This window comes from Oenanthe melanoleuca, chromosome 2 (assembly GCF_029582105.1).
Source record: "Oenanthe melanoleuca isolate GR-GAL-2019-014 chromosome 2, OMel1.0, whole genome shotgun sequence".
Taxonomy (NCBI): Eukaryota; Metazoa; Chordata; class Aves; order Passeriformes; family Muscicapidae; genus Oenanthe; species Oenanthe melanoleuca.
In genome coordinates, this window is record NC_079335.1 from 39,731,013 (window position 1) to 39,756,343 (window position 25,331).

The 25,331-nt window shown below is 38.0% G+C and overlaps 1 protein-coding gene across 2 annotated transcripts in view; it reads left to right on the forward strand.

Moving 5' to 3' along the window:
- ST18 (ST18 C2H2C-type zinc finger transcription factor) overlaps positions 1–25,331 on the forward strand; it is a 168,820-nt gene that overhangs the window by 134,165 nt on the left and 9,324 nt on the right. For both annotated transcript variants that reach the window (XM_056483099.1, XM_056483100.1), the window contains 7 exons: positions 8,188–8,433; positions 14,058–14,173; positions 17,372–17,434; positions 18,240–18,308; positions 23,342–23,404; positions 23,595–23,675; positions 24,675–24,896. In XM_056483099.1, coding sequence (XP_056339074.1) covers positions 8,188–8,433; positions 14,058–14,173; positions 17,372–17,434; positions 18,240–18,308; positions 23,342–23,404; positions 23,595–23,675; positions 24,675–24,896 — 860 coding nt within the window. The remainder of the gene's footprint in view (positions 1–8,187; positions 8,434–14,057; positions 14,174–17,371; positions 17,435–18,239; positions 18,309–23,341; positions 23,405–23,594; positions 23,676–24,674; positions 24,897–25,331) is intronic.

Consider the following 25,331-nt stretch of genomic DNA (forward strand, 5'->3'; position numbering starts at 1 on the left):
GGTGGATAATGAGTAAGATCTGTTTTAAGAGGGAATTTTTCTCCCTCTGAAACCTGCCATTAGTGATCATTTTGGAGACTGATTTAAAAAAAAATATATAAAAATCATATGATTAATCAAGGGGATATTTTGCTAGCAGTGGAACAGAACTACCTATGGAGTCTGTTGTGTTTGGAGCCCCTAACAGTTTGGCAAGGTGGAAAGGGGTGAATAACAACTGACTTTGGTACAATTCCCCTTTCTGCTGGCAAGAGTGGAGAATCAGGCCCACTGCGTTTGGAGATAGATAATTTGGGCAAGTCTGTCATAATGGAAAGCTGCCTAATTTTGTAGATGTTTGTGTGGCTTTCGTGTTTTGGTTTCTGCTCTGCGTTTCCTCACAGATCTTTATGATTTACAAATGGTGCTGTGTGAGTTATGAGCCTTATTTTCTGTGCCATTACATAGTATTATAATGCTGATGAAAATAGACAAGAATTTCTTCTGATGACAGTGGTGTGGGAGTACGGTTGTTTATTATTTGCATTAAAGTCACACATGTTCCACTGTTCAAAAGAAACTTTTGAAAGCTCTTTGTAGGTAAGAGGGAGTCATTACAAGAACTTAAGGACAAATCACTGGGGAGTGAAAAGAGGTGCATTTGTCAAAACACAGCATAGCAGGTGTGCTTTTGCTGTGGGACTCTGACTCACGGTGTTTGCTGCAAAAGACAGATGATCTGTTTTTCTGCAAGTCAGTGTCACTCTACCTTATCTCTCTGTTATCTGAGCCTCACAAGGCTCATTCTGGCTAGATGTGTCTTCCACAGCTGTTGATCTACATTTTGGTTGAGGGTTTATTCACCACTGTTAGGAGGTTAGCTTTTTTTTTTTTTTTTTTTTTTGGTGTGCGTGTGGAATCATTAATTTTGCCCCCAGCATAATACCTTTATAGGTATTCTGAGCCTTGTCCCTTTGGAGAGTGCTATCCCCTAATTTGCTGCTTTTGATTTATACTTGTATTGAAGTTTTGGACATTAAAATCAGTGTTGGGAGATGCCACAGGATAAGGTTTTTAGAGTATGTCCATATACATTCCCTGTTCCAAAGACTGCTCATAGAACCTTTCCTAGTGACAAATTCATCCTTGATATCTGCTGTAAAAAACCTCCTTCCATCAGTCTTTAATAGAGACTTCTTCTAGTAGGGAAATGGAAACTGATGCCAATGGCTGGATTAAATTGCTGCAGCAGCCTTTGGCTGACCTCAGCAATAGACCTTTGTTGCCAGAGAAGAGCAGTAAAGGGACCAGGCATAACCCAAAGATTTTCTCCTATGTACCTGCCTCACAGTTGCCAAATCATGGGGAAGGATTGAATGGAAGTGAACATAATAGTAATGACGCAGAGGGGCACTTGGGGCACATAGCTTACTCCTTTTTCGCAGCCAGGAATCCAGCCTAAAAGAAAATCACCTGCCTACCTTGCTATCTGCCTGCATCCACTTTTGCCAGACTTTCTGGAGGGCATACTGCTACAAAACATCTGACAGAAGAGTCAGAATTAGCTTCTGGCCAAAACACAGACAAGTAAGCCCCAAACAGATTTGGTGTCCAAAAGTACACAAAACATATTTTTATTTGGTTTTGGATATTTATTACCTTGATCATACAGGATTCAAACCAAAAAAAATTGTGCCACTACCAGCCACAAAACAATTTAGAAACACTGATAAATAGTATTTTATTGTTTCATATTTTAAAACTAGAAAGTGTTTTCACTGAAGAGAGTCTGACAACTTAATTCCACAGTTTTTTGGTTTGAATCCTTTAAAAGTAAATGTTTAATTGCTAGAATACCTTACAAATTTTAGAGTATTAAAAAAACCACTCTTGAGAGTTTATCTGTAGTTGAACTTAAATAATGCAATGTATTACTACAGAGTTAATAATTTCCCTTTTCTACCCAACCGCACACACTTTCAGCAGGTTTGAAAACAACTGTATGGAGTGGCTGTGTTCAGAGCCCCATAGTATCAAACATCTCAGCCTTGCCCCTTGACACACCCTTTTGTTCCTTTTTCTAAGAAAACCTGATTAGCATCGTCCATACTTCAGTAGATCAAAGCTCCTGACTTGGAAAGGTGTTTGAGCATCAGGCAGCCTCCCAGAAATCCAGTCCTTGGTTCTTTACAGATGGGAGGCTGTGTGGTGGTAGAACAAGATATGTGAGACTGCAGAGGACTTCCCACGCTTGCTGGAGATACTTTGCCAGTAGCACAATTGTCAGAGATGTAAAAATATTGTGCTTCTAAGTTTTAAAAGCAGAACTTAAAGTTCAAACATTTCAAGTAAGTGGCATTTTCTTGTATTTGCTCAAGGCATGCATATGTTGCCTTGCTTAAACAAGTGGGGGAAACAGCAAAATGATTTTTAGCACAAATGTGTTCCCAAGTATCTTTTTTCTTTTTGCTTCTTAAATTTTATTCCTTGACCCCCCAGGGCATAGTTCCTCTCCTAGAAAGAGTTGGATGGTTTACCCTGAATATTCACCACTTTCCTGTGTATACAGATAACATTTAAATGAAAAAGTAAATGAATTTTATAACATAGTTCAAAATTTCAGCAATTTAATGAATGTTCAAACTTGTATCTCTCATCCTTTGCATATCAGTTCAAAAGGGAGAGTCCAAGATAACAAAAGAGAAAGAGAAGCATAGCAAGAAAAGTCACATTACACATTAACAGTACCACTGGTGAGAAAAACTTCCAAAGAGACCTTATGTTCAAGGTGATCTAACAAATATCACAAGTTTAAAAATAACAATTTAAAAATTAAGCCATTAAAAAATACATTTATTCTGAAATGTGCAGTAAAATAAATCTTCTCTATGAATTATGTATCAGTTGCATACAAAACAGTAAGATCATCAGATATCTTGATGATACAGCTTTCAAAATAATTAATATCACATTAATGTTGCACTGGGCCATTCAGCCTGGGACTGCAGTAAACTTTTCCCCTGAATATAATCCCAACCAGGCAATTCTCATGCAGTCAGTACCCCAAGCCAGTCTCCTGGTTGTATTCTATTTGCAGTTTGTGTAGCTTCATTCAGCTCCCATTGAAGTCCCCAAAGGGCTCCCTTAGGAGACTTGCAGTTTCTAGCTCTGTGCAAGAACCCACAGCATCATAACTTCAGGGATCTCCCCTGTTTAATCTCCCCTGTTTACAGCCCTCACTACACACTCTCAGGGAGGTAGCTGCAAGCAACAGTTTATCTGTATCCTCATCAGTACTGCTTGCCAAACATTTTGTTGACTGTTTTGGTTTTTTTCCCACCTGTTTAGACAAAATGGCATATGCACACTATGCCTTGAAAGAAAACAACAAATATAAAAATATAAAACAAAAAAAAAGTATGAAAATAAAATCACACTTGCTAAAAATATTTAAAGTTTAAATTCTGGTTTTTGAATAAAATTGTATCATCTCTCTCTGTTCTTGGATATTGATGATGGTGAAAATTGCATCAATTATTTAAAACATGTAGTTAGCACTCAGCATGTTTTCAGGCAGTGCTTTACTCCAAATACCTTAAAGCCTAAATACAGGATGAAAAATCATCCAAGAGTATCGCTAAGTACCATCCTGTAATACTGCTGTGCACATTGCTCTCTAAGTACCTTCTTGGCTAGGTTTTTTTAATTTGTGAACTGCTCTGGGCTTAAATTGTGACTCCAGTTTTGTCTCAGTTGTTGTTGGGCTGTTACAAACTTTCTCACTTTGACCCAAATTAATATTTTAATTTTCTGCATAAGTAGTCGATTGCTTAAATTTAAGTGTGAAGAATTGAGGACCAGGTGCATGTGTTTTTGTTGGCTGGAAATGGAAAAGATTTCACTCTTTTGGGTGGACTTGTATTAAGAATATTATTCATACACACGGCAAGATACAAGTCACATTTACTCCCAATAGCAGAACTTAAGAGCTCTTTTGAGCTTTCCAAATCAGACTGAACTGCTAGGGGGAATGCAAAATCACTGATCATGTTGTTGCTTTGGACTTGCTTAGCATTAAGTTCCATGGCTGATGCCAACCAAAGAACACATGAGTTGCCTTATATGTCATTGAAATAAAATCTGTGCAGACACAATAATTTACTATTTCTGATCCAGCTGAGACAAAGATTAACTTGTAATCATTACTGGAGACACACTGGAGAGTATTAAATGTTATGAGTGATCAAATGGGCCAAAAGCATATGAAAAAATGGAGGAGAAATTTGACACAAATAACTAGCATCCTTTATTGTCCTAGCTGTTGTAATTCAGTTCTAAGGACAGGACCTAATTAAGGAATAGAAAATATTCACTAATATTTATGCCATAAGATAAACAAGGCTGAAAAAGTTGACTTTATTGTACAAAGTAGTTGGAGATTATACAGACCATTTTTTTGTTGTTGTTTTGGTTTACATAATTATATTAATCTTAATTTTTGGTAATAAAGTAGTGTTTGTACCTTTTCTTTTCATGAATATCCACTGGAAGAAAGAAAACGTGTTCCCATAATTTTTCTTTCATTTTTTATTCTGGAATTCTTTTATCAGCTGCTTGTAAAATGTGAGGTGGGGGGATTAGACTGCCACTGATGAGGTAGTAGGTAAGAAGTAACCTGACTTTAATTACTGTGTGTATCCTATCATGCTCATTGACTTTTCTTCATTGCTTCAGTCAATATTTTCCTGATTTACACCAGTGCAAATAAAAACATAAGATCAAAATCAGGCTGCAAAGATTTCCATAACTTAAAACAAGCATAAGTTAAGAAATAAAATATACATTTTCATCTTTGTTTTGTTTACAGTTTTAAGAAATAACCAGAACAGTTTATATTGTTTTAGTAGCTGTATTTTAAATATGCCATCATAAATGGATAAATATAGGCCTGTTCCCACATGCACTAGAGTCAACAGTAATAAGATCTTGCCTTCAGTGAGGAGAACACAGCCTTTACAAGCCTGAGCTAAGCATAGTAAGTGCCATTTTCTGTCAGCATGTCAGAGCACTGCTCTAGCATTTTTTCCCATTTCCCATTTTTGTCCTTTTAGTTCCATTTAAAAATTAATGTAAAAATAAATGTGGAAAAACAAGCAAAGGAGACATATTGAGAGGAGGGTGGGATCAGAGTAGGAATGCAAACTGAAGCAATAACTCTGACTTCCCTCTTTTTGCTCTGCCATTTGGAGTTTGCTAGGAAGGCACCAAAGCAATAGCTCTTTTATACCACTCTGAGTAAAAAGCCATGCAATGGGCAAAGTCTCATTTTTCCCATGACTTTATTTAATTGTTGTGTGCATCTGTGAGCACACTTAAACCCCATCTGCACTCTACTTCACAAACACAACCCTCCTCTGATCTGAATTAGGTATGTGTTGGGCAACCCAACTTCTACATGAATTTCAGCAAGTGTTGAGAAAGCTTTAAATATCTGTGTTAGCAAATGTTCTGCTTGTCAGCCAGAGCTCCTTGAGGAGGCTATTGAGATCTGTTTCTCAGAGAGAATGATGTTTTTTATATTATTCTATATCAAGTTGCATTTAGAAGGGGACCTTAATTGGTTTTGGTCCTTTTTGTTGTTGCTGTTGCCTTCTGAGTAGTTGATATTTTGTCAGTGACAGAGAATCTGCACTATTTATGGGTTTTGCACTATAAAACTACTGCAGCCCAGTCACATGGCTTCCTTTCCTAAGCCATCTGTCACAGAGGTCTGGAATTTTATGTGAATGTTGGTTGTGCAGACTTAACCCAAGTTTTTTTATTACGAAAAATGTCAGCAACTACAATATTTAGCATTTTACTTTACATTGGTCATTAAACTTGATTACTGTAGCTCTGTTTCATTGCTATAGTTACATATCAACTATGAAGCCAAAAAAACACTGGGGCAATCATGGCAGAGCTATATTGTCAGATCCTGGAGTGTGTGCTTGGCACTGATATAGTTAATATCTTGGGTTTTTGTAACTAAGGTTTATTAATGCTGGTATAAAAATGTATTTGATATTATACAGATGGCATAAGATGTTGTGGTTACTAAGTTATTATCCAGGATAAGCTGCACTGTCAAATTCAGGGCTTAAAACTATCACAGGAGATTAAACTATTTACTAAAAAGGGACAGAAAGATATAACCAAAGCGTCTTAGTATGAACATATTAGAAGTGTATTTACTTCCCATAAATATAATAAAACATCTCTCTCTTTAAGCTGTATGATTGAAAATGTGAACTTGGCTGTGTGGGAGAAGCAAACATAAGAGGTGCCTGAGTTTCTGAACCAGGGACAAGCAGATGGTTTGGTGGTGCTGTGGTCTAGGTGGGCATCTGTGTCAGGCTCAGGGATGCAAATGAGAGTCATGCTGGCTGAGTGAAGAGGGGTCGTCAGGCCTCAAATTGTCACCTACCACCAATATTTTCCTTCTGATTCAGAAGATTTAATCAATCACATTTTATGTCTAAATGAATCATCACTGAGAGTGGTAGAAGGCAAGGCTGCAGAAGGAAGCTTGCATCCTCAGTCCAGCCAGCTGGCTAGGTCACACTTTCAGCATGGGAGAAGAACTCCCTGCTTCACCACAACTCCTAAGATCCTCAAGCAAGGACAGGTTTCATTGCCCTATCTTTAGGAACTGAATGGTTGACTAATCATCATGCCCCAGCAATATTTAATGGGCAGAAAAAGAAAGGGACTCCTTCTGCCAATGTCTTTCTGAGAAAGAGGTCTAAGAAAGACAGACAAACTCTCCCCCTGACATACCTGACCCTTTTCTATTTACAACACAACATCTAGGTGATTCACTTACACTGTGAGTTTCCTATGATATTACTCAAGATAGGAAATCTTGGTTTATACAATTGTCTCCTACAGTTGCATAGCACCAAAACACATCTACCCCAAATTCCAAGTGTTATCCAAGCTTTGTGGTGATGCAAATTAAAAATAGAAGTGATGACAATAATAGGAAGACAATTAGCAGTGTTAATTACAGTATTCTGTGTGTAGATCTCTGTCATTGCTATCTATCTTCATAGTCTTTGAATGTTTTCCACCTCATTCAGGAAAACACTGAACTAGACTTCTGAGTAGTTCTCCAGAATCCAGGTTTCATTTTTCCCCTACCTGCCTTCAGTAAATGTTGGCAATAGCAAGGACTAGTCTTATATTCATCCCTATACAGCAGATATGTCAATATGCAGTGCAGCATATTAAGCATGAGGGCAAATTTGTTGCAGCTTACATTAGTAAGTGGCACTTCCAGCAGCTTTTTACCACTGCGAGAAGAGGAGTTTGTTCTCTTTTTCTGTGATCAAACAGAAAGAACAGTGACATTTCCTTCCTTTGTTCCTGTACAGTCAAGCAGCATTTGCCCCTTTGTGTGAGCAGGAGAGCTTCTCCCAGACTGGAAAGGGAGATTGGGTCTCTCCCCAAACTAAACACAGCTCTGCAGTTAGAGGCTGCTCTTTGCTGTTCTTCCCAGGAAGCAAATGGTTTGTTGACTCAGACAGAATGTCTCCATTAGGGAGAACCTCCTCAAGATCCTCCTGCCCCTCCCAGTCTAGTGGTCTCAGTGCAGGCCTGTGCCTTAGTGGCCTAGTCAAATAATGATAAAGGCAGAATGTTATTTCAAGTGATGTGGAAAACCCTACTGTGCTACTTTTAGATGTATTTCTTTCCCCCTCCTTCTCCCCCACCATGATGCAGATGTTGTGATGTTTCCAGGGTGTGGGGGGAAGGGAGGATATGTAATAGTAATGCTGCTGATGACCTAAACAATGCATTAATGCTTTTAACTGTGAATTGGGGTCATAGTTCTCTGTAAGAGTGAAAAGATCAAGAAGATTTAAAGCTAAACTTTTTTTAAATAAAACTAGATTTAGGGAGTATAGTTTATGGTTTAGTGGCATCTTATTTAAATTCTACTTACTATGTTTAAGCTGAGATGCAGGGATACCATTACTGAAGCTACTCTTAAGTCTGCCTAAGAGTTGGACATTAAGTGACATAATTCGAAAAGCTGGGTTTAGATTCAGATAAATTTAAATAAAAGCGTGCATTTATATTTATCCTTTAAAAGCACCACATGGTTATTTTACAGCCTTACCATGTCCATATCTAAACATGTCTCTATTTCCTGTTGCATGTCAGGGAGCTGAGATAGAAGTGGATGAAAATGGCACACTGGATTTGAGCATGAAAAAGAACCGAAGCCAAGACAAAGTTATGCCTCTCACTTCTTCCAGCACAGCACTTCCCACTCCTTCCTCTTCTCCTTTCAAAGCAAGCAGCATCCTGGTAAATGCAGCCTTCTACCAGGCACTTTGTGAACAGGAAGGCTGGGATGCACCGATCAACTACAGCAAGACCCATGGCAGAAAAGAAGAAGAAAAAGAGGTATTTTTTCAGTTTCTGAGTGACTTTTTCCCTTGCATGAGGGACCACATAATAGTCTTTAGGACCATCTAGTACAGTTTAAAGGGAATCAGTTTCCACAGGTAAAGGCTTGTGAACATTCATCTGGTTTTAATGGTCTCTTGGATGGGATATAAAAACCCCTGTTACTCAGTTTGAAAAGTCTTCCTTTCAGAGCCTACTTGTTAATGTTTGTAAGTCTCTAAAGTAAAGGAAACAAAGGTATCCATCATTAGAGTCTGCTTTTTAAATTTTTTCCTAATGGCTCAGTCTTGTAACACAGACACCCAAATGGACAAGCAATCACCAGGGAAAAAAGAAAAAAGAAAAAAGGAAAAAAATATCAAAAAAAAAAAAAAAAACCAAAAAAAAACCAAAAAAAAACAAAAACAAACAAACAAACAAAAAAAAACCCAACAAGTAAAATCAAACCAAGACACTTCCTTCATGTTGAAACAAAAGACAATTTTTCCATACCAACTCCTTAGATTTCTAGATAACTTGCTACCTAAGCATTTAAACTCATACTTAAAACCTTGCCTGTAATATTCTTTCAATGGAAAACTTTTTATTTTACATACTGCAAGAAATTTCTGCCACTGAGTCTTAGATCTCCAACTTGCAACTTATGCAATCAAACTTCTAAAGTGTCACTTCCAAATCAGTAATTGTCTTGATTTTGGTTTTGTTTCTGTTTTGCTCTTTCATGTCTGCTTATCCCATCTTGAAAACAAGGCAGCATAGTCTACTATGGCCTTTCTTTCTTATCCTTCTACTTTGCTGGCAAGTTTGATTTAATTTTTTTTTCTCTTGAGCCTGAATTTCAGGATATAGACTGCTTTCATTTTTCTTAAATCAGGAAGGAACCACCAGCTCTTTAAAAGGTTGATTAGATAAAAACCTATGTTACAGCTTTCAGAAATAAACTAAAAGCTGTCCTGGTTGGGAGGTTTTATACTACTTACTCCTTGTTTGGTTTTATATATCTAATAATAGAATTTGATTATTGTATTAATATGAAATTATCTTTTGTTCAAATATCAAATCTGGCACTTCAAGAAGACATAGATGGGGTAAAGCTATTTAAAATTTAAGTTAGGGGATCCAGGCATCCAATTCAGAACCCACTCAGAATTAAAAGATAATTTATTTGGGTGAGGAAAAAAATTTATCACCACTGGGTAGTGGGTTGCAATGTGTCCACTGAAAACCTTGCATTTCTTGGGGGCTGTGTTTGTTGAACCCTTTGCAGTCTCCCCCTTGGGGCTAGTGATGGTCTTTATCTCCCCAATGACAGAACAATCCGTGTACCAGGCTGAGGGCTCACCCCTTCCCATTCATGCTGCAGGATGAGCAAGCCCAGGCAGCTTTGAGAGGAGTGCCTTGCTGCTGGGACCAGGAGAGTCACAGGCTGGGCAGGGGACCTGGTGTGTCTCTCCTCCTCCCTGCTGCATCACAGCTCAGCACAAGAGCCAAGATAGGAGCATCTCCACATCCCCCCCAGTCCATACCTGACTTTCACAAAGCTATGATGAGTGTCTGGGTGATTCCCTGTCCCTTTCCAGTAGAGGGAATTGGAGACAACTAAACTACCCAACAGGACATAATGCACTGGTGCCCCTTGCACTCAGTGCTTTGACACTGTATTTTGTCCCTAATTGAGGATCTGGCCCCAGATCTCTGCTGTGAGATTTTGCCATCCCAGGGAGCCTTGATATGTCCAGTGATGTCAGGGCCAGAGGCTCTGTTTTCAAAATCAAAGACTGGCAGTTATCCTTATGCAAAAAAAAATGACTGATTATATCTATTTCTAATTCATTGTTATCTGGTTCATATGCACAACAGTTGCTTAATTTTGGTGGTAATTTCCAGAAAATATTGTCTCTCTCTCTCTCAGCAAAATAGCCTGTCCAGATGCCCCCTTAAAAAAAAAAAAATCTGAGTTTGGAAAAAGCTCAAAATCTCTCCAAAAGGAAAGCACTGAGAAATAACTAGAGCTGTCAGTTAGTTCAACTGTCAGTTCTCCAAAGATTTCAGGGCTTAAAAATGTTAAAAGTGCCAGATGCTATTATCTGTTATTCATGTTACCATTATGTTCTGGTCTTTGCTGAAATCAATATAAACTTCCATCTGTACATTAATGGAGTATCATTGCTTGCTTTCTTTCAGTAGTGTGCATGCATGAATACACACATGCTTTTTGCAGGAAATAGCAGTGCTTGGACCAATTGGGCTGGTTCTGATTTTCCTTTTAGTCTGAAATTCTTTAGATTTTAATAGCATTTAACTATGAATCCATTCAAATGGAAAAGGAAAAATTATACATACAGTTAGGCTTGACTAGCTGTGACGATCATCACCCAACATTCCAGAAAGAGAGAAAGGTGTTTTCCCTCTCTCCCTCCAAAGATAAATAGCTGGAGAAGCTAAGATGCCAAGATGTGATGCTCTACTTTTAGTCATAAGTGCAGAGGTTTAAAAAGTATTTGTTCTTTGTTTCTGACCTATGTTTCAGACAGATGCAACAACTTTGGGGCCATGTGTAGTGGTGTAAGATTCTAGAAAGGCAGAGTTTCAGTATTCCTTTGCCTCCAATTCCTTTGCACTGTCCTGATTTTGCAGCTTCTACACATATGAGGATTTTATGCTGCTTAAATACCACCAAGTGTCCCTCAAAGAGCAAAGATAATGCTGAAGAAGTCACCTTTTTAAATGTCTATATATCTCCCTTACTCCTGGGCAATATACTAAGAAAGAAACCTATAAAATTGTTGATGTTTCTGTAGGTATGTGTGTATATAGTTTTAGTTTAAAAAATTATAAATCTTAATAGTTTGATTCAGGAAATTCAGCATTAAGATTTGAAAAAACCCAATTATTTAAAGATAGAAAATGAAAATACTGCAGTTCTCAACCCTCTAATATCAGCTATACTGGTGGCTGTAGGTGTACTCCTGTCAGTCTTCACCACAAAATCTTGTTTTATTAAATGACTCAGTGAAATGGAGCTGTGAACTGCAATACTGTAGTGTTTTGTCAAGCCTTGGATATACATAATTCTCCATCAGTCTGCTCTGTGCAGCGGGTATCAGACAGTGACATGATGAATAACTCTCACACACACACACACACACACACACACACACACACACATACACTCTCACACATACACAAATTTTCCAGCTCATTACCGGAAGCATATCAGGATATCTTTCATTTAAAACAAAGAACACAAGTTTCACATATGAAAATATTAACATATCCTGGAGCAAACACAGTTATGGCTGCTCTGGTGTGCTGCAGGTGAATGACCCAGATCAGGATCACAGTGGAGGGCTACAGGGTTCCTTTCACATCCCTACTCCAGGTTGCTCTCAGGAGTGGAAGAGGCTGATGCATGCCTCTCAGATACATAGCATCCAGGCAGGGCATGCTTTAAAATTTTAAACACACATGGGTTCAGTGAGGCAGATGTAGCCTGGCAGAGTTAGACAGGAAACTGATAAACCACTCTTCTTCAACCTCCGTTAAACTGAGTGGAAACCATTTTACCTGTGTTTTTTTAACTTATTTTGTCATCTGATCCCTCCCAGCTGGCAGCAGGAGGTTAAGCATATTTTTTGTTTGTTTGTTTGGGGAGCATTCAATTTTACAGTAACTTGTACAAGTGATTGTCCCTGCTGGCACTTATGAGTTTGTAAGAAAGGTGGGTCAGAACCTGTGGACAGAAGTCAGGAATTCAAATACTCTTGGCAAAATCACCCCCATATACCACTGCCAAAATCACCCTATATGCCACTGGGAACAAGATTTAACCCAACTCTGAAAAAATATCTTTGATGTTTCTTAGATCTTGAACAAAGCTGACATCCATTTTTCCACTTTTGCATTTTAGCATTTTAGTTTCCATGTTTGGAAGACTTTCAATCATTTATTATTTCTGTACTGACATTTTATCAAGACCTTCTGTAGTTGCTAATTTTCTCTTGCTCCTTATCTGAAGTTCTCCTTCAGAACTATAATTCCCCAAGCCTGAAATATATGAGGGTTTTTCTATTTATTCAAAATAATTGCTCATTAATTACTGTGCAAGAGTGTTTAGTAAAGCTGAGTATATGTATTTTTGCTTTCTATATTTGTAGCAGATTAGATTATTCCCAAACAAATTAACCCCACAAATGTGGTTGAAAAAAACCAGTAGTAATTGATACAGCAATAATATGGCATCGTTTCTATATATGTGTGAAGTGTGAGTTACAGTAGGCAGTAGGTAACCAGTAGCAGAAAGCAGAAGAAAGTCATATTGAGGATCCAGCCTCCAAGCAGGCAAAGATGAGCTGCCAGAACTGAGGACCATATGGAAGCTTTATCAGAAGAAAAACCCCTGCAGAGCTTACAAGACCCAGGAGGCAGAAACTCCATTTTCAGTCCAGATTGGGCTCAGCCCTGCACTCTGTGTTAACAGCTCTGCAGACAGCCCTGCTCCTCTGTCCTGGCATGTCTGCCAGCTGCACGAGCCCAGAGCATCCGTGGCACCAGCACTGTGAGTTTAGCAGAGGCTGGGACCTTCCCCTCTCAACCACAGGCAGCAGTTTCTGCTCCTACAGATGGCAATCTATGGGAAACACCTGAGCATTGGAACAGAATCACAAAACCAACATGAAGCCCAAGAAGGGATAAATAGAGGTCTGATAATTGATGCTATAAAGCTTTGGAGAACTCTCAAATGATAAAATAGTCACAGAGCACCTCTCCAAAAAGAAAATACTTATCTCTGATAAAGATAACAATAATTGAAGGCTTTAAGTCTCAAAACAGTGTAAACCAAGCTGTTTTGAATTTATCAAAAAAAATTTGTCAGAAAACAAAAATGTAATTTCCTTCCAGGACTCCAAGTTTCCAAAATGGTTTCCCAAGGGAGTGAAGGCTCATATTTCATACCATTCACCAAACAGTATGGTAGCAGTGATGATTTTGATCTACAAATAGTAGAAATGAAGAACCGCCCTTAGCAGCCTGCTATTAAGAAAGCTCCGAAGTTTTTTGTTCTTTATGATTTTTATTTCAACAAGAATCTGCTCTTTCAATAAGATAACAGGACAGTCCATTCCACAGAGCTAAAAAGCTTTGCATTTACATTTGCTTATGTAAATAACACATTTTAAAATTTATGATTTCAGTTTTGTAAATTATGATGCAATGGTCACCACTTCAACTGTATTCAAAAGCCATCAATGTACTTACACAGCAAATAAAAACAACATAACTGTCAGTCTTGTTTGGCTCTACCAACAATCACTTTTATTTTCTCTGTGTACTTTTTGGCCTTTATGATCATCCTACAAAACAAACACAATTTTCTCCTATATATGGCTGAAACGAGCATCTGCTTTCAGAAAATTTGCACAACATTTTTAAAATCCGCCTGTAAGAACCTGAAACTATGATATACTAAACTTTCTTAATTTCTCTCCATAATTTCTTTTTAACCTTTTTTTTTCAAAGTTTACAAGAAGTTCTCTTTTTGCCATGGCAAATTGTTTCTTGAATGTGTGGGAGGAATTGAAGAGAGAAACCCGTTGTTAAATTCTCATCTAATATTTCAGAAAGATCCAGTGAGCTCTCCAGAAAACATGGAGGAAAAGAAGTACCCAGGAGATGTCTCCATACCAAGTCCTAAACCCAAGATCCATTCAAGGGATCTCAAAAAGGAACTCATCACGTGAGTCACAAAAAGTGCTGAATTTTCCTTTGCCCTGGTAAAGATTGGCTATGCTGCTGTTCTGGCTTCTGTTTTGAAGAGGATTTGCAGGAGCTGAGCAGGGATACTTGCACAATTCTCTGCTGGTAGTTAGTTCCACATTGTGGGTATGCAGACAAGGTTTGGAGCTGCAACAAGCCAGAGTGTTCCTGGGGGTCTAGATAGATAAATGACTAAACTTATACTGGGTCCCACTCCTTATTCCTCAGATAGATAGGTAACAAGTGGGCAACAACTCCTTTGCAAAACATACAATTTCATAACATGCTACAGATTGCCTCTGCTAATGCTTACATAATTAAATAAGCTTTAATTGAACAATCGCCATTATAGATCCATTGCTTAGAGCTTGTGTAGAAGCAGTCAGGGTTTCTCAGACAGAAACCATGCAGAGTTCATGAGAAGACAAAATACAAGATAAAATGGGGTTTTCCAACCTGTAAGAAACATGTTTGAATCCTTCATCTGCTTCTTTCCAAGCAGAATTAGTTATTCAGTCCCACTGAAAATCCAGTGGCTGTAGAAATTCACACCCTGGGATTATAGGTTAATACTCTCTTTTCCCAAATACTGAGATACACTTGCTCTGTGTTAAGTTCCAAAACTTTGCTATCTAGAACTGAAAATAGTCTGTTAAATCTGTCTGCATACAACAGCTTGCTTCAGTGTAGAATTGTTCACTAAAATCGTCCCAAACAGCTCATAACACAAGTCACCTTTTAAATCTCATCTAGGCTCTTCACAAAATCCCTTTGGGTTCACATCAATATCAATTTGATATTAACACAGAGTTTTCACTGTAATAGTCAACCAGGACTCAGCAACCATTTATGGCACTTTCCTTTTGTCCCAAACCAGAGCAGGTCTCTCTGAACAAGTGTGTTCCATGTCACTTAGTGATGACAGCCCATAACTGCAGGCTCACCCATAAATAAATGAGTCACATCCCTCCAACTTGTGTCCTGCTCTCCAGACTCGGTGGCACTGAAGCAGTTAGAGCTGCTTCTGTCTCTAGAATTTACATTTCCCTGGGGCAAGCTGCTGTGGAGAGCAATTCTTTCCCCTCATGTCATGCAGTCTGCATGTTGTCTACTCACCACATTATATATGCAGTCATAGTTCGTGACCTAAATTGCTACAGGTCAGGTTGTTTTGCCTCTTCTCCTAAAACAAATGCATACAAAAATTGCTGAGAGTTTATTTGCTGAAGACTAATGGCTTTTCTTTAGCAATATTTATTCCTCTGTGATACTGACCTGTTTTGAGATACTTTTCTACTCTCCTAAACAATACCACCAAAGTATTTACTAGAGCAATGATAATCTTAGAGTGGTTGTACTCTATTATATTCAAACAATATCTAAAAACAGGTATCTAAAATGTAATTGTGCCAAAAATTAAATAAGGAATAGTTTTAATTTATCAGAAGAATCCATAGGCAATATAGAGATCGGACTACATTCCTATGATCCCACTGAGCTCAGATATTTTACCAAAAAATTCAGTACAGTTGGCTCCATCATGAGGAAGCTTTTAAAATGACATAAGCACTTGCAGAGAAAAATTTTCGAACGTGGTTAGTGCAGTTGGAGTGAACTACTGTATGAATACCACTGTATAGCATGTGCTTTCTATTTCTCCATGCTAATTCTGTTGGCCATAACAGCTTCAATCAGGCTGAAATGGGCTGTGAAAAGGAGGCTGATGTCTTCCTAAGTTTTTTTTTACAGATTTGAAAAACTTCCTAGCATTCTACCAGCTCAGAGAAAATAGCCAGGTGAGCATCTCAGGCACTCCTTGTGCATTAACATGGAGCACTAGATAACAGTTTTTGTGCAGCATCTGCTTGCCCTTTTTATCCATATTCCCAGTGAAAGAAAATCAGTTCTTTATAAGGCAACTCTGCAGGGTTGGTGTTAGAGTGTTTTAAAGTTCTGCACAAGGGCATATTAGTTCACCTCCCCCTCCATGTACAAGTTGCATTTCTTGGTATCTTTGCCCTTTTGCAGACGACTGTATCCCAGTTTGAAAATTGACTTCAGGGTTACAACTGAAGAAGGACTGAGTTATGCTCCATATGGAGCATGCCTCCATCTCTTGGTTTAAATGAGTGTATCTGTTCTGTTAAACGTACGCCATTGTCTTGGTTCCAGCCAGGACAGGGTTAAATTCTGCAGTAGCCAGGAGGTGGGGAGGCTGGGACCTGGGGATTATCCCATAACCTCACCCAGGGAGAAGGCTTTCCTCCCAGTCGAATGAGTTTGGCAAAGAGTGGCTGGGTAACACCAGTTCTGTTCTGGCAATCATTTGCCTATCTTGTGCACTTCCCTATGGATGTTTTTGCTGTTACCAATCTTTTTGTTATCTCATTGCTGTTTCCAGTAAACTGGTCTTATCTCAAGGTGTGGCTTTCACCTTTTGTGCCTCCAGTTCTACTCTCCAACCTGTCAAAGGGGAAGGAGAAAGGGGGGGCGAGCAAGCAGCCCATGATTTGGAGAGTCTTGGTGGGAACACTAATTTGGAGAGTACCATTCCCACACCACAACAACCACCTTTGTATCCTCTCTCAGTTCAGCTGAGAGACAGCTTGAGAAAGTTTTGTTCACTTTCAAAACTTCAGATGTGTGATATTGACGTGCTTTCTGTTCTGCAAGCAACTTTAACATCTTTCTCACTTGTATCAGTAAATAAATATCGGATATGTTTCTTAAGAAGGTACCTAATTTTAGTCAGGAGTAAAGGAATTATTTTAAATATTACTGTTCTCTGGCCTCCAGTATGTTATACTGGAGGTCAGATCAGAAACTTCTGCTCCAACATTTATGAATTGCTGTGAAAATGTTCTGTCAATAATAAAACAGTCTTTTTAAGAGCCCAATTTGTAAGCAAAACACCTGTGCAAAGGTAACCCTACACAGAAAAAAAACCCCAAGGTTTTGAATTACTTGTGTTGTGGAAATGGGAAAAATTCTTTCCCTCTGTGCTTCAAGTAATAATTAAAAAATACAAGTGAATTTTTTCCAGATTTCTGCAGTGTTGTGACAGTGTGTAATGATGAACGTGATTGCCTTAAGGATCATTACATAATTCTGCAGAGTAAGGTGAGCTTTTTGGTGCATTATCTATACTCTAATTTCTCATTCCTCCTCCTTTGCACAGCTGTCCAACCCCAGGATGTGATGGTAGTGGTCATGTAACAGGAAACTATGCCTCACACCGCAGGTAAGAAACAACAGGAAGCCTGAAGCAGGAAATAGAGCAACTTCTGCTCTGTCATCCTCCAACCTTTTTGTACTAACCATGGATTCAAAAGCAGTTTGCAGAAAATTATCCACAGAGAAATGTGGTTGTTTTTCCTGATTTTGTTACATTTGTGAAGGCTGGACTTAGTAGATGAGGAAGTTAAGCATAATGTGCTTATTACTGTAGCTGCATTTCTCAGCTGAGACCTGCAGATTAGTCATTTAGTGGAGTTTGCATTTCCCTGAGTGTACAAGAAGCCTCTATACAAATGCTGTTGCATGTGATTATAAATGAGATTTCTGCATACCTCCCTATGAATGGCTTTGAAATTCATAATCTGTTATTATAACCTGAGGATTTTAAATATTTTCCTCAAAATAGCCTACTGTCACCATAGACAGTAAATTATTGTTGAAACAATAATGTCCTGCTTTTCCCTTTGGAGCAGAATGGAAGTGTTTTCTGCCTTCTACCAACCACGTGGACCAGATCCTCCAGATGTCTTCATATAGGAAACATAAAAGATGGATTCTGTGTATCACTGCCCTCACACAGCAAAGCTTTAAAGGAGAATGAAACCTTTGTCCCAAACTACATTTTTTTTTTTTTTTTTTAGTGATTTAAGAACCACAGCTTTATGTTTGCTGGTCCTTCTTTGCCAAGAATAAATATTTGAGGGTATAATTTTAACTAATATGAATCATAGATTGTCTGGATATTGCTGTTTTAGATAAAAAAAATGCTTTGGTTTAGTAAAATATTTCACATCAGGTTTTCTTTTCAGTGTTTCTGGGTGCCCATTAGCTGACAAGACATTAAAATCCCTTATGGCTGCTAACTCTCAGGAGCTCAAGTAAGTATTGACAATAGCACAAATATTATTGTTTTTTTTATCTTGGACAAACATGTTCCCTGTGTTATTGAAGTTGTAAATTTGAATTGCTCTGAGCAAACTTTTTTCTGAAAAGTGTAGTGAATTGGTTTGAAAGCTTTTGAGTGAAATAAAGTTTACTTTTCTCCATTTGTCTTTCTTCATTCTTGTACCCCTTCATTTTCATTCATTATTCAGGACCTGGGGGGACAAAAATTGCAAACAGTAAGAAAGATGCAGTTTTCTCAGTATTTCTGAATCAGAGAGGAATAGAAAATATCTAATATGCTAGACTGATCTAGCAACTGATCCAGATAATATTAATTGGAATTAATTAGTTAGAGATAAATCTAGATAGACTAAATCTAAAAAGGAGACCAGAATACCTGCAAATCCTTTTTTTATTATTCACTACCCTATACTATGAGTTTAATGTGACTGAAGCAGACATCAAGTCATACAAATTTGTGCTGGCATAATTCTCACCATGAAATGTCACTTACAAAAGGACTGTGCAGGCTTTGCTATATAGACAGATGTATAGGGACATATGAATATTTCAAAAATCTGTAGTCAAGAGAGGCACTGGCAACCAGTCATCTAGTTATTGAATTGGCTTTGTCAATAAGGATGTGGGGAAAAGGGAAGGATAATTAGAGTTCTTTCATGGCTTTCCCTCTGCAACTTGTAAATTGGATCCCATAATAGGTGGCTTGGAAAAACTCATGAATGCATGTAAAAAGGGGAGAACCCTGTGACTGTCCTTTCTGTCCTTTAGGCTCCTCCCTAGTCTAGATAGAAGAAATTAAGGTCTGATCATGGTACTGCTTTCGTTTCTAATGATATTAATGGCAGAAGTGACTACATTTAGGCTTGGCACAGTGTTTGACTTCCCCAGATCAAATGTTAGTGGTCTTACTCCCTAGCCTTACAACTTAAGTTATAAGTGAAATGCTGAACTGATGGTAGCTATGGAGTTGAATGTACAGGAGATGCAGCAAAACAGCAAAGAAAGACCATTTATAGAGGCAGCTGTCCAAAGCAGCTCCCAAAGCCAGTAGGTGAACTGGCACACTGGCACAATGCTTCATTTTTAGACATCTCTGATCCTCAAAGGTATAAAATTTAGGTTTAATTTATTTTAAAAGAGCAGAATGGTTAGCAAGGAACTGATTTGCAAAAATGCTGACAAATTTGAAGTCATTTGCTGAGTCATATATATTTGTCCCTGCTTTTATTGGCTTTCTGCCATACAAAGACACTCATACAAATATTTTGAATAGTTGCTCCTCATGCATCACCCCCCCCGCCCCATTCATGTGTGAATAAGTAAATTTGCATACCAATATGGTTATTTTTCCACTAAAGCTTCTAGAGTTTTGGTCATGCCATAAGGAAAGAGGAGCAACAGCATATGACTTAAATGACAAACTGCACACTGTACGCCATGTATAATAAGTGAGTTGTGAAAGACAAAGTCAAAGTTCATGGACATTTCACAGACAGAAATATGTTGCATAACGCAGTTAGCATTTAATTTCAATTAACTAGAAAAAGAGCAAAAATCAAAATCTGTTCACAGACAATTCGCAAAAGGAAAAAAGGCTAAATCAAATTATTTTTTGCAAATGCACCACCTTAATTTAGGTTCCTGCAAATGTAGTTCAGGTGATATTTTTAACAAAACTCTGCTTCTGTCTAAATTAAATCTTATTCCAAAAGGCTGCAATCATGCTTGTGCTGGTATAGTGATATGAATAGTTAATTTCAGCATTGCTATGTGAGCAGAGGGCACAAACACTCATAGAATCAGGCCAGGAAAGTACCCTCATGTAGTTAGGCATGAATATGAAAAAGCTGTGTATTTTTTCCAAATGTTATTCATGTTTAATTTGCCAGAATCAAGATAAGATTTTGGCTTTAATTATGAAACTCTATGCCAGCAAAGATACAAGGCTTCCATGTGATCCACAGTTTGGAAATAAGGATGATCTGCTCAGAAAGTGGGCCTGTGATTCAGATTCAAGAAAATTTCTATATGAGGATTCTTGCTGTTCAGAACAATCCAAGGTGGTCAATTTAAAATATAATAACTTTGATGATGACTCAGATTTTAAAGCTAAAAGGGATAATTGTGGCTGATATTCTATTTAATCAAGGAGCTTGCTTATCAAACTTTAAATAATTTTAGATGTGTACTTTAGAGGTATTTACTTACAATACAGAAATTTTTAGGAATAGGTATCTTATAGGAATCCTATCCTATCCTTGACTAGTTTTTGCAATGGTTAAATGTTAATTTTTAGGAGACATTTGAGCAGTTTTTCTACATGGCTTCCACATAAAACATTGATACTGATTTATATTCCACAGGCAGCATAACAAATTTCAGAAAATTGTTTTCTCAGCTGATTCCTATGGGTTTGCTTAATATCCAACACCTCTGGTGAGCTTTTGAGGGGAAAAATTGAGAAGTGCTTCTAAACCTGCAGCTCAGTGTTTAAATTTTACATCTTGTTGTAGTTCATCTTCCTAAAGATAAAGCAATCCACTTGGAGAAAGGGACAAAATAGGAGGTACTCAATGCCCATTTGCAAGAATTTATATATGAAATCACTGAGAGATTTATATTTAAATAAAAAATGTGGAAGAATTGGAAAAGAACTTGTAACCTACACTCACCTGAGGGTTGGCATCTCTTAATTTGATGTCCTGAGACCTCTGGCCCTTCGATGTAAATCCTATTTTCTTGGCTCTGTGCAGGAATCCATTATAGAGGATGACTCCCTAAGCTGGGGCACCAGTCCAAACACCACTTAAAAGCTGACAAAATTCCACAGCATTACTGATTGCAAGGCAATAGATTTTTGGTGTCTTTTGTGTCCTTGAATTTCACAATCCAGACAAAGATATGACCAATATTTAGAAAACCGAACCCCATTCATTAGCATGGGTAAATGAACTTTTTTACTTATTTACCAGTAACCCACCTGAAATATCCCTTTACAGTTTCATTAGTACTGATAATATCTCAGCCTCAAATCTTCAGTGACCTTCAGAATAGCTAGACTCCAATCCAGTTGGATATCTGTCTGCTGCCAGAAGTGGTAAATACAGATGGGGCGATATAAAATTTAGTTCAGTGTCTTTTTTAAGTATATTCACAACTCCCAGACTTTCAGATCTGTCTCACATAAAGAGTTTTTCTTGAATTAAGGTCCACCTTCAGTCTATGCAGGGAGCCCTTCCATCTGTGATCATCTGATAAAACAAGTAGCCAAAATTAATTTCCTTAGCTTTTGGCAGGTGTTCTGGATTTACTTGTGAACACTCACACTCTCCAGACATCTGCCCTTGCTGCCTGCTCCACAAGACATTGTGCCCAGTCCTTACCCCACACTTAAACAGGTCAATGTTTAGTTCTACACAGGCTTACCCTGGCACTCTGCAAACCCCCACCTCTACCTCTGCTGTCAGTGTGAGGCAAGTCATTCTGCCAAAAATATTTTGCTCGCCAAGTGCCATCATGAAATGTTTTGACATTATCTTAAAAAAAAAAGTCACCCCTTTCTCCGTTTGAAATTATTTTCTGAATTCTACTCGAATCAATGCATAAATTTGTTCATGTCCCAAAGAAGTCAGATTTTTGACAAATTAATTGTTCACAGAAAACTAGTTTTAAATATTATGTGAAGAGGTGCACCTGCACACTCAGATGTGCTATTACAATTATATTTGTAGGTGTTTTCCATGGCAGCCTACGAGTGACTAGATGGAATCACGAATCTGTAACTCAGGAAAGATTCAGTAACAACTGAGACCCTTAAGGGCATTCTGAACCCTGCAAGTTTCCTTAGTGGTTCAATACAACATTATTTGGCACAACTCCTTATATAATTCTGATACTCTGTAAAAATCATAGCATTTCAAAGTCCCTTAGGGTTGCTTAGTATAAGAACTTTGTGTTGTATAATACAGAAACATAGAAAAGACTGGCATAAGTTCTAAGGCAAATGTTTTTTGGTGCTGCTTTGTTTGCTGAGATATGTTTATATTCTCTGAAAAAGCCTCAAACCAAACCACCCTACAAATATATAACAGCCTTAAATGACAAAAAAAAAAAAAAAAAAACAAAAAAAACTACATGAAAAATTAAAGGAAAAATAAAACCTCTGTACTTCTGAGATGGAAGATGTTACCAGTGAGGTCCTGCCCCAAACCCCACAGAAGTCAGTGGAAAGACCTACTGACCCAAGCTGGCTTTTGGGGCACAGCAAGCAAAAAGCCCATCCTGCCAGACTGCTGGCAAAAGCACTTTTTTTTATTGTATGGATGTTTCAGTATTAAACATTCATACTTGAAAAGGCTTGTTTGTCACACATACACAGAGAAACCCTTAACTATGAGAAATAAGCATAATCCAATTGCTCAGCTGAACACCCAACTGAATCTCAAGCTAAAAAGGGACTTTCCTGTGGTATGCTTACAGTGCTAGAATACACAAATTATTAAATTCCAATTCTGGCTATCGTCCTCTGATGCCCAAAAGTAAAACTGCTGCTCTGCTTTCATTTCCCCTTCTGTAAATACTGGCAAAGTGCTTATTTATGTCTCTACCTGAAAGCATAATTCCAAAAACAAACAAACACGTAATAGCAAATTTACATATAGATCTATATCAAGCTGCTTTTTTTTCCTTCTCTTTGTAATGTTGATTCTGTACAAGGAAAAATGTTTGATGCAAACATTGATACAAACTAAATCTGCACATCATATACAATATATATCACATTCCTATTAAAACTTTGCTATTAAAAAAAAAAAAAACCCTCCCCATAGAAGGAAGCCTGCTTATTTAAGAAAAAAAGGACAAAATTCAGAGAGATGTAGGTTTTAGTTATTCAAAAAAAGCTCTGCTGGTCTTTCTTCCACTCTAGGCAAAACATAGATTGTACACATTATTTGCTCTGTATCTTTGTGACTGTATTTTGTAAATTTCCTCTGCTGTTCCATAGGTGCCCAACACCTGGCTGTGATGGTTCTGGCCATGTGACAGGGAACTATGCATCCCACAGAAGGTAACAACCATCCCATCCCATCCCATCCCATCCCATCCCATCCCATCCCATCCCATCCCATCCCATCCCATCCCATCCCATCCCATCCCATCCCATCCCATCCCATCCCATCCCACGGGGATGCAGTGCTCAGGGCTCCCAGCTGGCAGCAGCACAAAGAGGTGGCTCTTATTCTGTGTGCTTCTTTCAGCTTGTCTGGCTGTCCCCGTGCCAGGAAAGGAGGTATCAAAGTCACACCTACAAAGGAAGAAAAAGAAGACCCTGAACTTAAGTGAGTGCAGAAGCAGGGGTCCACCAGTGGAGGGGGGAAATGGCCTGTAAGAGCTCAAGGCTTGAGGAATCACAGGGAGATGCCCCAGTTAATCTCAGCCATGTGAGAATAGTGCCCAGAGCTGGAAACAAACCAAGTGCTTCTGCTTCCAGTCAAGTTGGTGGAGTCCATCACCTAGGAGACTGAACAGTGAGGAAGGATTGCTGTATCTGCTTGCATTGCTCCAATTATCTTAAAGAGTGCTATGTAAGTGCCAATTGGTTGAAAAAATTGGCAAAATGAAGGAAAATTATTACTGACTGAGGTGAAACATGTCAGCTAATTAAATCAGAGTGACACGTTCAGAATATGTTCCAGAGAACTTAAATATCTGTAAGTCTTGTGTCTTTATCTGTGAATGAAAATTTCACTTAAAGTGAAAACTGGAAACTCAGTAGAGATTCACTACATTCCTGGCTTGGATGTACATTTCATTAAAATTTGTAACTGATGACTTCCAGAATATAAAAGTGAAGACTTAGTTGTATGGAATGTGTCTTAATACTTGCTAGTAACTTATGCAAAACTGCATGACACTGACAGAGCAGCACAAAAAATTCCCTATCTTTTCTTTGCAAGTATTTGCATGGATTTCCATGCAAGTTTTCCAGTTACCCTCTGCTTCATACCAAAAACCAAGACAGAAAGGAGACAATGCTGACTTTTCATACACTTGAAGAAGTGTGATTTATTGCCCATGATAGAATTTCAGCTTTCCTTTCCAGTAAAATACTGTCTAAATGAATGCCTTATTTTCTTAGTCCCCATAACTGTATTTTAAATTGCCTGATTTTAAGATCAGCTTGACAAGATTTGGATGCTCTGGTACAGTGTGCCACCAGGGACCAAGTCTTACTCCTTTAAAGCAAAGTAGCAAAGCCAGAAGGATTTTTGGAATTTTTGAGACTCTTTGCCTGCTCTCTCCATGAAAATGAGTTTTCCTTTGCTGTGTTTCTGTAGATGTCCAGTGATAGGCTGTGATGGCCAAGGTCACATATCAGGTAAATACACTTCTCATCGCACTGCTTCTGGTTGTCCTTTGGCTGCCAAGAGACAGAAGGAGAGTCCTGTCAATGGGTCTTCACTATCCTGGAAACTGAACAAACAAGAGCTGCCACACTGTCCTTTGCCAGGCTGCAACGGGCTGGGTCATGTTAATAATGTTTTTGTCACCCACAGAAGGTATAACTTTGTGTTTTCTCTTTTCATTTTTCCTTAACATTCCACTTTGAATTGGAAACATGTGAGTTTAGAGTCAGAATAAATTGTTATAAAGACTTTTGAGTAATAACATTGCAGCTAAAGTAATCCAAAACAGAATTACTTTGAGAGACTTAAACTTTTATGTATTTTTCTATATTCCCATTGAAGCATGACTTTCCAAGGTGTTCAGATTAACACAGTACCTATGCATTTTAAAATTAAGTAGATTTCTTTCCTAGGAAAACATGGAGTTGTATCTGAATATCTTCAAAAGAAAAGAGAAATATAATTGAAATGTTACCAAAAAAGTTTTAGCCAAGAGTCATTCATTTCATCTTTCTACCAGTGGAAAAATTATACTCATAAATTTTGCATTTAAACAGATAAAGTTAAACAAAGGAAAAACAATAAGCA